Raw genomic sequence first — 16,938 nt, forward strand, 5'->3', positions numbered from 1 at the left:
GATCCTTCTTAAACCCTGATTTTTCCCTTATTTGGTGTCACACTCCATATGAACTATTTTCAAACTCGGCATCCACAGTCAAGATGAGTATTGTTTGCAAATCTACCGTAACTCAGAGAAGTCCCCATACTCAAAAGTCTTAGCCATGTTACTATGTACTCAGTAAGAGGCTAAGCACAGTGGCTCACACCTGTAATTCTAGCACTTTGAGAGGCTGAGGAGGGAGGATCACTTGAGCCAAGGGTTTGAGACCGATCTGGGCAGCAAAGCAAGACCCAGTCTCTACAAAAAAAAAAAAAAAAATTAGCCAGGCATGGTTTTGCTTGCCTGTGGTCCTAGCTCTTTGGGAGGCTGAGGCAGAAGGATCTGTGAGACTAGAATTTGGAGTCTGCAGTGAGCTATGATCATAGCACCATTGCAATTCTGCCTGAGTGACAGAGCAAGATTCTATAAAAACTTTAAAAGTCCTGGGTATGGTAGCTCACGCCTTTAATCCTAGCACTTTAGGAGGCTTAGGCATGTGGATCACCTGAGGTCAGGAGTTTGAGACCAGCCTGACCAACATGGCAAAACCCCACCTCTACTAAAATTACAAAAATCAGCAGGGCATGGTGGTGGGTACCTATAAGCCCAGGTACTCAGGAAACTGAGGCAGGAGAATCACTTGAACCCACAGGATGGAAGATGCAGTGAGCCAGGATCACGCCACTGCACTCCAGCCTTGGTGAAAGAGTGAAATTCCATCTCAAAAAAATAAATAAGTAAAATAAATGCTCAGTGAGAACCATAAAGTGAATAGTATAACCCAGCATGATGCAGAAACCCTTTGTTTTCGGTGTAAGGATGATTGATAATCCTTTTCTTCCAGCAGACCTATCCATCTCAGTGGGATTTGCTTCAAGTGATATATGTTCAAATTAATTTGCATCTCCTGGTCATAAACTAATTGGTTGGTGAGTGGCTAGTAGCCAAGAAACATTGCTTATGGCAAGAGAAAGTCAAGTGGAAGATTAAAGAAAATCATGATGAATAATCTGCCAGCTGATAAATAAGAGGGCTATAACACCACTTTGGTGAGGTGTATGCTTTTGGCCATGTGTACACTGGTGCATTTCAAGACAGTGGCTATCTTTGCACTTTTGTTTGGCTGATCATGTTATGTTGTTCTGAAGTTACTGCTGCCCTATACCCACTTCATACAGCCTGAGCTATGTCTCCTTCCAAGGAACATGAAGAACATTTGATTCTGTGGTTCCTGGTTCAGTTCTAATTCCAACAGGATGCTGGCACCCTCAATCAGCCCAGCTGAGGAAAGCATTAGAGAACAATGATGCACTACGCTCTGTGGGACTTACTGAACCCAACAGGATTTTAGAGAAGAAATAAGGGGGGATCCTCAAGCTGTCAGGCTTCAAAAAATGTCAGAGAAATGAAACTTCAGCCTAAAGTATAGGGTCTAGATAAGAAATAAGAGGAGGGAAGATATTTCAAGTAGCCAAGGGCATCAGCATAAGCAAAGGTGCTGCAAGGGGTAATGAACATGTAATAGTGGGTGAGCAGGGCTGCTGGGAGCAGAGAGTGAGTTTAGGTAGAAGTGACACAGTAGAGTGGATTGATAAAAATGGCAGAGATGATGGGGAAATTAGGAGAGCAATGAAGCAAAAAAATATATAGTTCAATATGATATTGGATGACAGAAATTGATTATTGGGGGAAATTTGACTTTTGATCATTTCCCAGCTTAATTCAAGTCTATTTAGCTTTAAAACATGACTGCTCCTAATATCTTCTACACAGCTCTTTAAGATGAAAGAAATTGGCTAACTAGGTAAAGAGTGATACCTTTATAAGCTCTATTTTTTTAATCCCTGAGGAAATGAACCATGTTATGAGTCACATACATTGTGTTTAGGTAGGTGAGGAAATGCACCAAACTGATCTGCAGAGAATGAGAGCTCCAGACCCAGGCAGTGGAACTTCAGACCTTTCTAGATGTCAAAGATGCCTATGACTGTACTCTAGGACACATTCATGACAGGTTCACTTCTAACACCAAAGAGAATATTCTTAGACACTCCTTAGTTTCTTCATCTTGTAAAAGTGGTTAAGTGGCTTGTTCAAGGTCTTCTGGCTACAAATTGTAGACAAGGATTCAGAGCCAAGTGTTCTGTCCCCAAGAATGCTTTGTCTTTTTTTTTTTTTTTAATAGTAACATGATGAGGACATCTCAGGTCATGACTGGGGAGTGCTTTGTGCTCTGTAAGAGACTGGGAAATTGTTCACATATTTCTTTAATATTGTCCCTGCTGTGCTTTTTATAGGATAACATATTTTAACTCTCTCCTCACGACTGCAACTTTATATAAAATAAGCTGGAATGAATTGCTGGTCAAATTCAAAATGAATTTCATGTCAAAGTCTTTTCCTCATATTTGTGTGTTTTGTGAGGACTGCCCTTCTTAAACTCTTCTGAACCAAGTCGTAATATTCCAAATTTAAATTCATCCATCTATATAACTACCTTTTCTATATCAGTAGTACTTTTTCAGAACATACCTATTTCTAGATTATAACCAAATATTCTTAAAATAATATGGTAGCCTGTGGGTCTTTTATCTAGAACTTAATTGAAAGTGGCAAAGGAGAGGCCACACATGGTGGCTCACACCTGTAATCCCAGCACTTTGAGAAGCCAAGACAGGAGGAGTGCCTGAGCTCAGGAGTTCAAGACCAACCTGGGCAACATGGTAAGAGACCCTTTTGTAGAGACCCCATCTCTACAAAAAAAAAACTAGCTCGGTGTGGTGGTGCACACCTGCAGTCCTAGCTACTTAGGAGGCTGAGGTGGGAGGATCATTTGGACCCAGGAGATTGAGGCTGCAGTGAGCCATGTTCATGCCACTGTACTCCAACCTGAGTGACAGAGAAAAAGACCCATTCTCTTTTAAAAAAAAAAAAAAAAAAAAAAAGGAAAGGAAAAGAAAAGAGTGGCAAAGGAGGAGTATGCAGACTTAGGGGGAGATTCTGCAGGAGACTTCTAAGTACTTTTAAGGTGATCTGATTCATTAAATTGAATTTTAGCTTTTTAATTTTTTAATATTTTTATTTATATAAATTTATGGAGTACAAGTGTAATTTTGTTCCAAGGATATATTTCATAGTAGTGAATTTTTGTTTTCTTCCAAACTTAGAACTTTCTTCTTCTTTGCTATTAACTTCCTTTAGGATGTGACTATCTTTCTTTAGTTCTTTTCTTTCTTCTCTTTCTCCTCCACCTCCTCTGTAATAGTCTGTTCTCATCCTGCTAATAAATACATACCCAAGACTGGGTAACTTATAAAGAAAAAGTAACAAAGTTATCAAGACTCACAGTTACATGTGGCTTTGGAGGCCTCTCAATCATGGTGAAAGGCAAAGGGGGAGCAAAGTCACATCGTACATGGAAGCAGACTAGAGAGAGCATGTGCAGGGGAACTGTCCTTCATAAAACCATCAGATCTCATGAGACTTACCATTACAAGAACAGCACAAGAAAAACCTGTCCCCATGATGCAGTTATCTCCCTCTGGGTCCCTCCTATGATGCATGGGAATTATGGGAGCTACAATTCGAGATTGGGTGGAGGCACAGTCAAACCATATCATCCTCCCTCCTTTCTTTCTTCTTTACCTTTACCTAAGGAATGATCAAAAAGAAGAGACCCTCTAAGGAATGATCAAAAATAAGAGACCCTCTAAGGTTACTGAGCAAGAGTTATAAAAAATAGGGGAGGCAAGAAAATGAATTTAGAGGGTTAAAAAGGATCTGAAGAAGTTGAATAAGAATTAATTGAGTGTGTCAGGTAAAAAGAAAATGCGGTAACCTGGTTTGGGTATAGGTATCTGGATAGGAAAATACGGGTAGTCCACCTTGGTTGGGTGTCTCTTTACATCAGACAGTACTGCAGACAGTTTGGTTGCTTTCGGGAGTTGCCCAGGGTGGGTACAGGGCAGAGGGAAGCAGTGCACAGTCAGTTTTCTATTAACAGGATGTTTGCTAGACAAATATCTGAGCAGCCTGGAGCTCTTAATGGAACAAAAGCGAGGATAAACAAATAATTGAATCTATCCTGATGTTTGTCCCTATACATTTAAGAATTCTTTCAAATGAAATCCAAACACTAAGTATGAGTTAGATGATAATGTTGTTATTACCCTTCACGTGGCCTTGAGGACTGATTTTTAGCTTTCCGTATGAGAAAATTATCTCAAAGTGACCTAAAAATTTCTTTATTCTTAAAAACAGAAATAAATTCTGTATCTGCCTTGGATTTCCTGGAAGAAAGGTAGAGTGGAAGGAGTTAGAAGTTACTTGGTAAAGAGTCATTGAGTAGAGTGCTCTCCTGAGGTAAAACAGAACTGTCAGGAATGGAATTGCAGGACAGAACTGCAATTCAAGATGATTGTTGGCAGTGAAATTGCTTATGAATGGAATATGTGGGATGATGGTTCTTGAGAGTCAGGGAGGAGAGTGCAGCATTGTTGGGGCTGCCGTTGTATCCACCAGAAACATTTTCAGCATCTCTTCTATACAAGACTTGTCCTCTTGGTGTCCCTGTGAGTCATCATTAAGTCACTTGCTTATTCTTTCTCACCATGTATCTTCATATACCTTTCTCTAAAACTTCTGTAATTTGCTTTTATCAAGAGGTTTTCGGCCAAGTGTGGTGGCTCATGCCTGTAATCCCAGCACTTTGGGAGACTGAGGTGGGCAGATCACCTGGGGTCAGGGGTTCAAGGCCAGCCTGGCCGACATAGCAAAATGCTGTCTCTACCAAAAATACAAAAATTATAATTCAAGGACATTTAAAGAATTTAAAATATATATATACAAAAATTAGCCAGGTTTGGTGGTGGGTGCCTGTAATTCCAGCCAAGATTGCACCATTGCACTCAAGCCTGGGTAATAAGAGCAAAACTTAGTCTCAAAAAAAAAAAAAAAAAAAGTTTTTTCATTCTATTTGTATATTCTGGGGAAATTTGCAGACCAGGTAAGTGGGAAAGAACCAGTCAGAGCTTAGTAAATAGGAATCCTCCTGGGTATCAGCTCTGAACAAAGTACTGGGAAGAATGTTGAATCCCTACAGATTCTTCCAACACAGGAAGTCAGGTGGAGGCCAACCTGCCTTCACCTACTCTAAGAGATCTGTTGATCATTTGAATGTTACGCTAATAATTTCTTGATATGACTTTCCTTTTCAAGAGACTGCATATCAAAACCAAAAGTCCATTCTGTAGGTTAGCACTTTCCAGTTTATATATTGTTTGTTAAACTTTTCCTGTGTTAGTAAACCCAGCATTTGTTCAAGGATATTTGAAATACCCAAGTGTTTTTGTAAATGTTATGCAGCAAACTAGTCCTAAGAGCCCATCCTCTACCCTTCTCCACTCCATCACCCCACCAGGACTCAGCGAATCATAACAGATTTTTGTGGTATGGAAGTCTCATAGAATTCTAGGCATAGCCTAATGGCAGGATTGACAGAATCATTTACATTCTCAAAATGATCCAAATGTTGACTCGACCCATTTACCTAAGGCATTCCAGGGGTTGGCAGAGTGAAGGAAGAACCTGTGGTATGATTTGTCCTAATATTGAATCCCCTGACGATGGCTGTCATTCAAAGTATTCCTGGGTTCAGATGTTTTTAAAGAATTAATGGCTGGTCAATGTTGCTCACACCTGTAATCCCAGCACTTTGGAAGGCTGAAGTAGAAGGATTGTGTGAGCCCAAGAGTTTGAGACCAGCCTGGTCAACATCAAGACTCTGTCTCTACAAAAACAAAAATTAAAAAACAATGGTTGCTTATCCCAGCCGGGCATGATGGCTTACGCCTGTAATCCCACCACTTTGAGAGGCTGAGGTGGGTGGATCACCTGAGATCAGGAGTTCAAGACCAGCCTGACCAATATGGTAAAACCCTATCTTTAAAAAGAAAAGAATGGTTGCTTGTCCTAGAGTCTTCTGCTTCTTGGAATAGTAAGAGGATTGAGGAAAACAGATACATGATATCTGCCTTTTATTTAGTGCTTCAATTTTAGTACAATTAAATTCTAAATTATGCCATGATTATTGATGTAAAGATAGACACATAAACCAATGGAGAAGAACAGAGAGTCCTGAAATAGTCCCATACAGTGGATCTTGTAGATTTCCACAAAGGCATTATTATGATTCATTAGGAAAAAGATGGTCTTTTCAACAAATGGTGCTGAAGTAGTTGGATGTCCTTTTAGGGAAGGAAAAATGAAACTTGACCTGCCTCACAGCACACACAAAAATTAATTCAAGATGGAGCAAAAACTTAAATGTGAAAGGTAAAACCTAAATAAAGCTTGTAGAAGAAAACAGGCGATCTTCATAGCCTTGGACTAGGCAAAAAAAATTCTTAAACAGGACAGAAAAAGCACTAACCATAAAAAAGAAAATTTGATAAATTGGACTATATTAAAACTAAAAACATCTGTTTAAAATCCCATGGGAAAAATCCATAGCATGTCTTCAAGATCTCTGGCAGAAAATCTGGCTGGAATTCACCCACTGGCACTCCAGAATCTGCCCCCTGCCCAAGACTGATGACCCTGCTACCTGTACTGGCACCAGGGAGATGAACGCAGGTTAAAGGAAGTAGGTTTTGGCAGGACCAAAGCCCTCCGACCCTCACAATAAAATCATCTTGCATTCCTTGTGTGGGTTGGATATGTGAGAAGCAACTTTGTTCCCGAGCCCCACCAAATCTCTGAACACTGGTGTGTTCTTCTCAGAGCAATCCTTTGAGATCCCCTGAGCTTTGAAGTCCTCCTGCCAAGTCTGTGTGTGGGAAGGAGAACAGAGCAGCGTGAGGGCCCTCGGAGAGGTGGGCGAAGGCAGTTCAAAGCCCAGCCAGATCCAGATCCAGATCCAGCTCTGTGGTGGCCAAGCCCTTGGGGTCCCAGAGCCCTAGAGGAAGGCTGGGATAGGGTGAGGCCCAACCCTTTGCAGGGTTCTGTATTGCTGCAGCCAGACTAGGAAATGTCTGAGACAGAGCCAGAAATGTAAATGCTGCACCACTACACTCACCACATTTTCATGTTTGCAGCAGAGGAGCCAAGCCCCCTGGCCAGGATATATGCTTCCTTTTCAGACCTATGGTTTGGAGGGAAGGAAGCATGAAATGTATTTAGAACTTTCCAAACTTTGATTGTTTTGCACATTCCTACAAAGGGAAAAAATAAAAATATCCCAAGGGATTAAAAAAAGTCAGCTTCTAATACTTCAGATGAGTGGGAAAATCTTGAATACTGGGGTCATTTCCTTTCTATTTCAAGAAATTAATACTGTGCTGGAAATAGTCTGTTGCAAAAGGGGAGACTCATGTCGTTTGAATGCTGATTATGCCAGAAACTTTCCAATCCTAAGGGGAGGTTGTCCCTTTCCCAGGACTCTGATGCAAGATGACCCTGCAGTTCACTATTTTACTAGGATAGAAGACCCAAGAAAACAGAGATTTAAAATTCAGAAGGGATCATTAACTCATTCATTCAAGAAACCATGCTGAGCATGGAATAAGGGCCAGGTTAGGTTCTGGAGTCTCACACTGCCCCGCATGAGGAACCCGGCCTACCAGCTCCCATATCCCTGCTCTGCAGATGGTCCCAAGTCTTTCTAAAGGCCCCTGGTGACTAAGCCCTGGCATTCAGACTTAGCAGAAATGGCATACTAATTGCTAGTAAATAAAAAGTAGGTGTTTGGCCGGGTGCAGTGGCTCACACCTATAATCCCAGCACTTTTGGGAGGCGAGGTGGGTAGATCACTTGAGTCTAGGAGTTTGAGACCAGCCTGGCCAACATGGTGAAACCCTGTCTCAACTAAAAATACAAAACATTAGCTGGGCATAGTGGTGGGAGCTGGTAATCCCAGCTACTCAGGAGACTGAGGCAGAAGAATCCCTTGAACCTAGGTGGCAGAGGTTGCAGTGAGCCAAGATTGCACCACTGCCCTCCAGCCCAGTCGACAGAGTGAGACTCCATCTCAAAAAAAATAAAAATAAAAAATAAAAAGTAAGTGTGTGCATCTCTACTGTAGATGCTGGGAAGCCAGGCTGCCAGGGGACAGGCGCAGTTGATAAGCATCCACTCTCTCAGTATCTGTTGGTTTCCCCAGTGTTGTGTTTCAGAGCCAAAGCAGAAATCACCCAGGGGGGTTACCTGCATCAGCTCCAGAAGATGTGCAAAGGATTGAAGTTCTGAGACTTTCCCGTATTATCTCATTTAGGCATCAGCCTCCCTCAGTTGATTAGAGCAGGAATCAGCAAATTTCTTCATAAAAGGCCAGAGACAGTGAATATTTCAGACCATACAGCCTCAGCCACAACTGCTCTAGCAGCTGGAGACAGCAGGAAACAAGTGTGGCTGTGTTCCAGCAGAACTTTATTTTATGGACATTTCCTTACAATTTTCACACATCACAAAATATCCGTCTTTTAATTTTTTTTTTTTCCATTTAAAAATGTAGGCCAGGCGCAGTGGCTCACACCTGTAATCCCAACATTTTGGGAGGCCGAGGCAAGCAGATCACTTGAGCTCAGGGGTTCGAGACCAACATGGCAAAACCCTGTCTCTAATGAAAATACAAAAATTAGCGGGGCATGGTGGCATGTACTTGTAGTCCCAGCTACTTGGGAGGTTGAGGCATGGGAATCACTTGGGCTTGAACCCAGGAGGCAGAGGATGCTGTGAGCAAGGTCATGCCACTGCACTCCAGCCTGAGCAAGAGTAAGACCTTGTCTCAAAAAAATAAAAATTTCTTTAATTAAAAAAATTAAAATGCAAACACCATTCTTAGCACACGGACCATCCAAAAACAGATGGCAGGCCAGATTTGGTCCATGGGCCATAGTTAGCTAACCCAGGACCAGAGAGTCATACCACTTTCATAGCAAAAAGTATACACATGGTTTGTGTTGACGCTGAGTAGGGACCTTCTCCAGAGAGTACCATGATACAGAAGGTGGGGGGTGTGTTACCTAATTGGGGAAATGGAGAAGCATCACTCTGGCCTCTCTCAGTGGTCCCATAGCTGCTAACTCTATTTAGGCAGTGGCTTGAGGGTGCCCCTGACTTGCCAATGTCTCCTGCCAGAGACCTGAACACTGAGAACACTGGAAAAGGGCCCTCTCCTTGGGGACTCTGATCACACCCAATAGACCAGTCATTCTGACCGCACTGGAAGAAGGACCCTTGTACCACCTTCCTCAACACCCGGGCCTCTTCTGTTCAAAGGTGCCTCGCGTACAGGCATGGTGGCTCACACCTGTAATCCCAGCATTTTGGGAGGCTGAGGCAGGAGAGTGATTTGAAGCTAGGAATTTGAAACCAGCCTGGGCAACACAGCAAGACCCCATCTCTAAAAAAAAAAATTAAAAATTAACTGACATGGTGGTACATGCCTATAGCCCCAGCTACTCAGAAGGCTGAGGTGGAAAGATTGCTGGAACCCAGGGGTTTGAGGCTGCAGTGAGCTATGATCAAGCCACTGCACTCCAGACTGAGTAGCAGAATGAGATTCTGTCGCAAAAAAATAATTAAAAACAAAGACGTCCCTTCTAATCCCCTAAGGCACACAGCGCTCCGTGTGGGGGTTTCTTTTCTTCCCTGCCTCATCACCTTTTCAACACTAGATCCTAAGCTTCTTGAGGCAGAGATTTCCATCTTGTCTGGGTGCTTAGCACATTTTCAGATATTCTCTTAGGTTTTTTTTCTTCATTACCCAAGGAGCAGTTATTTGCTGCCTTTCCAACCCAAAATAGAAATGCTGGTAAACAAAAGAAGAAAAACATTGGGCATTTTGGAACTAAAATTGCATTATTACTAGAAAAGTCCTAGATAATAAAAAACAGCTGGTAAATTAGCACTCCTCTAAGCATGGTCTAGGGAAGAAGAAAATTTTAATAACAAATTTTTCTTCCTAATTGTTTTTGTTTGTTTAGATTTATGCATTCCCAAAGGGGACCTTTAAATCATGTTGTGGCCAGAGGAAGCCAGTGTGGTCTTGGAAATTTGCTTCAGATAATCCACCAAGGGGACGGCCTCATAAACACAATTATTATTTTCTTCCTAGGATGCTGACTCATGTGAAGGGCTGTTTAAAAGATGACTTTGGCTTTGTGTCCTCTCCTGCAGGTCCTTCCATAGTGACACCCCCCAAGGACATCTGGAATGTCAGTGGTGCCCAGGTGTACTTGAGCTGTGAGGTCATCGGAATCCCGACCCCTGTCCTTATCTGGAACAAGGTCAGTGGCACAGACTTCAGGAAGATGTCCTAGATGGACATGCTTCTCTTGCACTGCACAAATATGGTAAAACATTAAATCCTTAGTCTCCTGCGTTCACTGCAGCTCTTCCAAGGTGAAGCCTTAGGGCTAAGGTGAAGTACAGGCACCTCCCCTGGATCCATGGAACAAAAACCAGTCCCTGTCCTAAAAACTGAGAAACTGGAAGAACAATAATGCTGAACAATAATCCTGAACCCACCTTCGGGGGTGTGTGCACCTGTAGTGTGATATGTGTGTGCATATGTGGGTATGAGTGTGTGTGTGTGTGTGTCTGTGTGTGCCCTCAGTGAAGACAGTATAGCATAGTGGTTAAAAGTATAAGTTTCTGTCTTTCTGTCCCAAAATACCACCCTCCCCCACCCACTGCCAAGCTGTTTGTGATGGCATCAGTCTCCTCATTTAAGACTCAACACTTGGCTGTTAATTTGGATCCTGTCTGCTGGGAGACATTATTATTATTTTACTGAGAGGAGAGACGGGAGGCTCCATTAGAAGGTGAAAAGCCAGAAGGCTCTGTAGCGTTCTCCTGTGAACATGGATTATTTTTTCAGATTCCCTAAGTGCTGGGAGATAGGATGAGTATATTTTAAGGGCACTTGGAAGTAGGTTGGAAGGAGTGAGATGGGATCTATTCTTCTAAGTACCAAGGCTATAGAACCCTCAGTTAGGGACAGGAAGTCCCTCCAGAACAGAGCATTAAAAAGGAACAAGAGGAAGAATATCAAAGAAAAAAATGTTCTTCTTTCTGAATTTTGCTAAATGCTGGCCCCAAGTGGAAAAGCATGATATTATTTTAATAAATCAGCTTTGAAATGACTTCCTAAATGGAAAAAAAAAAAGTATGAGGCTGGGTGCGGTAGTACATGCCTATAATCCCAGCACTTTGGGAGGCCGAGGCAGGAGTATCACTTGAGCCCAGGAGTTCAAGACAAGCCCAACCAACACAGTGAGACTTCATTCTTTTTTTTTTTTCGAGACGGGTTTCGATCTTGTTACAAATAATTATTTTAATTTAATTAGCCAGGCATAGTAATGCATGCCTGTGGTCCCAGCTACTCAGGAGACTAGGGTGGCAGAATCCCTTGAGCCAGGAGGAGATTGAGGCTGCAGTGAGATGTGATTGCCTCACTGCACTCTAGCCTGCCTAAAAAAAAGAAAAAAGAGCGTGAATTCATTATCCAAGTTGGCTGGGCTGTCTGCAAGCCAGGGTTTCTCAGCCAGTTCTTTGCTGTGAGGGCTGCCTATGCTTTGAAAGATGTTTAGTAGCATCCCCAGCCTCTATTCATGATATAACAGTCACACCCCCCGTCCCCACTGTTGTGAGAATTAAAAGCATCTTCAGACATTGCCAAATGTCCCCTAAGGGTGGGGAGCTGGGGAATTGCCCTGGATTGAGAACCATTGCTATTAGCCTCAGCTCCCTTCTCTACAGTATAAAAGTAGCATGTGGCCGGGCGCAGTGGCTCAAGCCTGTAATCCCAGCACTTTGGGAGGCCGAGGCGGGTGGATAACGAGAGATCGAGACCATCCTGGTCAACATGGTGAAACCCCATCTCCACTAAAAATACAAAAAAATTATCTGGGCATGGTGGCGCGTGCCTGTAATCCCAGCTACTCAGGAGGCTGAGGCAGGAGAATTGCCTGAACCCAGGAGGCAGAGGTTGCTGTGAGCTGAGATCGCGCCATTGCACTTCAGCCTGGGTAACAAGAGCGAAACTCCGTCTCAAAAAAAAAAAAAAAAAAAAAGTAGCATGTAATTATCATAAAGATTAAAGTAATGCAAGTAAAAATCACTTGATACACAGTTAGCACTCAGTAGACATTAGCTGCAGTTCCTGGAAATTTTTCCCTTCTAGTGGCATTATCTTGTATAATTATCTTCATATTTGAAGCACACCATCTTCTCAGCATGGATGGTATGGAGAAGGGAAAAGAAAACACTCATTGCCATCAACTAATGCCTCACAATTATAGCATACACTTAGGTTTTTATCCTTTTGTTACTGTTGTTGTTGAGACAGAGTTTTGCTCTTGTCACCCAGGCTGGAGTGCAATGATGTGATCTTGGCTCACTGCAACCTCCGCCTCTCAGTTTCAAGTGATTTTCCTACCTCCACCTCCTAAGTAGCTGGGATTACAGGCATGCACCACCACACCCGGCTAATTTTGTATTTTAGAGTCGGGGTTTCTCCATGTTGATCAGGTTGATCTCAAATTCCCAACCTCAGGTGATCCACCCGCCTCAGCCCCAGATTGCTGGGATTACAGGCATGAGCCACTGCACCACCCATTTTTGTCCTTTTTATACATTTTGAGTTGCTTAGCCTCACAACTATTCTATGAAGAAAAAAAAAAATCATAAAACTCATGCTACCAAAAAAGAAACTTAGTCTAAATACAAAGGTTTAACCAGACAGCCCTTTTTAGCTGCCTTGCTTCTCCAGCAAGCTCTAAGGTAGATGATGGTCTCTCTTGACTCTCTTTTTGTTCTTTGTGTGATCAGAGAAGTAATTTCTAGAACTCCAGGAAGACTATGGCTCCTGCAGTCAGACCTCTTTCTGTTGCAAGTTCCACCAGCCCATTTGAAACTAGCCTACCTGAAACAAAAAGGGGGCGGGGTTCAACCTCAAGGGTCCCTGCATCCAGGTACACATGCCATCAGGACTCTTAACTCTTGACTCTTTGCTCTCAATATACTGGTCTCGTTTTCTTCTGCTTCAGAAAGCTTCCTCTGCAGTGGGAGATAGCAACTCCACTCACATCATTATCACAGCTTAAAGACCCCAGAGGAAAGAAAGGGCTTCCCTTCTCCCTGCTGCATTGTGAAAATCCCACTGAAGAGCTCAAGTCCAGGTCGGGCCACCTGCTAACCTCTGGCTCCCCCGTGCGGCCAGAGGGATGCGGCCACTGACAGTGGCACCTGCGTGAATCTGCCTGGTTTGTGTCAAGTCTGGGAACAGGTACCAGGAAATGCCTGAGGTGGGGTTGATGGCAGAAGCAAAGCCATCTATACCATCCTGTACAGCTGAAACTTCTCTTAAAGGAGCAATAAGATTTCACCCCCAATCAGTTATGTTTTTAAAAGGAAGGTGGAGCAAGAGCAATTAAGAGCAGAAATGCAGTCCGCAAATGGGTTCCCCTCCACCCTTACTGTAAGAACTACAGGCCTTCCTCACTGCTTATTTGGAGATTGCTGATTTGCTCAGGGTGTGGAGAGGTAGAGGTATCACTTTCTGAGGAATATCCACGAAAAGCTGCATTGCAATTCTCTAAGTTTTCTAGGGATACTTACACATTGAGAAGTGAGGGTCGCCTAAGTGTCCTTGGGCATGGGACCTTATTTGCAAATCTTGGCAAAGATAATTTCTTCAGTCCTTGCTCTACCTGACTCCAGCTAAAGTATTCACATACCAGAGGAATACATCTTCCTCGGGAATCTGTTCCCTTTTAGGTCTGTACAGGGCAAATCCCAGTAGGCCTCCCTGAGGGCTTGTCCTCAGGGCTGTTCAAAAACACCGAAGTGGTCGAGGCTGGTGTGGTGGCTTGCACTGTAGTCCCTAGCTGCTCGGGAGGCTGAAGTGAGAGGATTGCTTGAGCCCAGGAGGTGGGGCTACAGTGAGCTGTGATGACACCACTGCACTCCAGCTGGGTGACAGAGCAAGATCCTGTCTGTAAAAACAAAACAAATCCCACCATGTCAATCAATGAGATGGGTGCTGAAGGAGAGAAGTGAAGAGGAAGTAGGAAACTATTTTTTTCTGCAGACTTTCCAGAACAAGCAAAAGAAAAAGAAAACAGGCTGAGACGCTGTGCCTGTTTTCTTCTGCCTCCATAATGTAATTCGCCACATGCATCACCCAAGGCGATGTTTCTTACACTGTAGACAATGACACATCAGCAAGTCCTGGAGCTAATGCAGAGATCACAGTTAGCATGTTCTTATAAAAAATAAAAATTAAAAAATAAGCCGGGCGCGGTGGCTCACGCCTGTAATCCCAGCACTTTGGGAGGCCGAGGCAGGTGAATCACCTGAGGTCAGGAGTTCGAGAGCAGCCTAACCAACATGGAGAAACCCCATCTCTACTAAAAATACAAAATGAGCCAGGCATGGTGGTGCATGCCTGTAATCCCAGCTACTCGGAGGCTGAGACAGGAGAATCACTTCAACCTGGGAGTACACGGAGGTTGTGATGAGCCGAGATTATACCATTGAACTCCAGCCTGGGCTATAAGAGCAAAACTCCATCTCAAAATAAAAAATAGAACAGGACCTATGTTAAGGCATCACACTTACCACTTATGAAGGTGTCATTTCATATAACTTTCATATATTCCAGATTACAATGTAAAATGTATTTCTTAGTTAGAGCCGTGTCAAAACTAAGAAAACTTGGGAAGTCACTGACCTAAATAATTAAACAGGGTATTTGTTTACTCATTACTGTCCTTGTAACCAGACTCTTAAGAATACAGACATAGGCTGGGTGAGGTGGCTAATGCCTGTAATCCCTGCACTTTGGGAGGCCAACGTGGGCAGATCACCTGAGGTCAGGAGTTCAAGACCAGCCTGACCAACGTGGAGAACCTTTGTCTCTATTAAAAATACAAAATTAGCCAGGTGTGGTGGTGCATGCCTGTATTTCCAGCTACCTGGGAGGCTGAGGCTGAAGAATCGCTTGAACCTGGTAGGCGGAGATTGTAGCGAGCCAAGATCACGCCACTGTATTCCAGTCTGGGTAACAAGAGCAAAACTTTGTCTCAAAAAAAAAAAAAAAATTACATATTTACTGTCACACACATTTCAAATCCAATTTAAGAGTAGAACACCTATTTTTTAAAATTTTTTTCTTTTTTTTAAAGATGGGGTTTCACCATGATGGTCAAGCTGGTCTTGAACTTCTGACCTCAGGTGATCCACCCACCTCGTCTTCCCAAAGTGCTAGGATTACGGGCATGAGCCACCACGCCTGGCTTAAGAGTAGAACACCTTTTTGGATAGGATATTAGGATCCTCACTTGTTAAACAAGAGAAACTGAGGCTAAAGAAAGACGGCATGTTTTTCTTGCTCAAGGATTCTTTGCAACAGCAGGATTAATGGCACACGCCTTCTCTCCGTGACACTTGAGGCTGCAGTGGCTATTCTTATGGTTGGCACAGCCTGGTGAGTGGCCTTGACTTTCCTCACTGGTAGTTATCCTGCTAGCTTTAACAAGTGCCATATCTTTCAGCTAACGCCTAGCCTAAGAAGTTTAAAGGGCAATATTTTGAAACGGGAACATGAACTAAAATAGCCATATTTGACTTAGCCCTTTTAAATGATGCTTACAGGGAAAGCAAAACACCTTCCCAGAACCTGTCTCTGAGACTGAGAGGCTCTCTGTTTAATTTTTTTCTTGCCTGAATATTTCTTCCGATAGGACTTTCCTGACCTCTAAGAATATTTTTTAATTAAAAATAGTGACCTTGAAGGTAATGGTGATAAGGAGAAATTATCCAAAGATGTAGAAAGAAAGAGTTGAGAATCTTCCCCCACCTCCTCCTCCTGCCTTAAGTAACCCACGTCAACTGCCTTGGTTTGTATTTCTCCACACTCCTTTTCATATCTAACCATATTCAAACATGTCCCTAAGGTAAAATGAGAATATAGTGTGCCAATAAACTCGCTTTTCTCAACAAATACTTCATGGACATCTGTCCAAGTCTGCTTCTCAACAGCTTACAGGGAAAATATGTAATATTCCAAGTATTTACTAAATCAGTTCTGTATTGATTCTGTTGTTTCCACATTTTTGTCAACTTAATCCTACCTTAAACATCAAAGTACATACATCATACATAGTAGTACCTTTATTGTTATAGGATAGATTCCCCAACAGTTACGTGACTAGGTCAAAATATTTGTTTTCATAGACATTGTCAGATTCCTTTCTAAATAGATTGCAGTAAGGAGAGATGCCATTTCTCTGCATCTTTACTAGCACATGATATTAACCTCTCTTTTTAGTTTTAGTTCCAATTTTAACTAGAAAACACATATTTATCAGCCAGCATGGTGGCTCACACCTGTACTCCCAGCACTTTGGGAGGCCGAGGCGGGAGGATCACTTGAGGTCAGGAGTTCTGAGGTCAGGAGTTCTAGACCAGCCTGGCCAACATGGTGAAACTCTGTCTCTACTAAAAATACAAAAATTAGCTAGGCGTGGTGGCACATGTCTATAATCTCAGCTACTCAGGAGACTGAGGCAGAATCACTGGAATCCAGGAGGTGGAGGATGCACTGAGCCAAGACTGCACCACTGCGCTCTAGCCTGGGCGACAAATTGCAACTCTGTCTCAAAAAAAAAGGAAAAGAAAACACATATTTATCAACACTTAGAATCCCCTTACACAAATAAGGGAGAGTTTGTCATATAAAAATTTGTCATATGAAAATTCTTAGCACTTTTTTCTACGTTTTCTACATGATGTATAACCTTTTATAATTACATAACATTAAAATATATCATTCCAACACCTGTGAAAAGGGCTACATTTCTGTTAAATCACTGTATATCCAATTTGCACAAGGAAAATTTTTCTTAAACC

General features: G+C 42.7%; 1 protein-coding gene across 1 annotated transcript in view; it reads left to right on the top strand.

The window, feature by feature from the left end:
- Positions 1-16,938, top strand: part of IGFBP7 (insulin like growth factor binding protein 7) — an 87,423-nt gene that overhangs the window by 65,917 nt on the left and 4,568 nt on the right. The window contains exon 2 of the mRNA XM_002745806.7: positions 10,201-10,310. Coding sequence (XP_002745852.1) covers positions 10,201-10,310 — 110 coding nt within the window. The remainder of the gene's footprint in view (positions 1-10,200; positions 10,311-16,938) is intronic.

This window comes from Callithrix jacchus, chromosome 3, assembly GCF_049354715.1.
Source record: "Callithrix jacchus isolate 240 chromosome 3, calJac240_pri, whole genome shotgun sequence".
Classification (NCBI taxonomy): domain Eukaryota; kingdom Metazoa; phylum Chordata; class Mammalia; order Primates; family Cebidae; genus Callithrix; species Callithrix jacchus.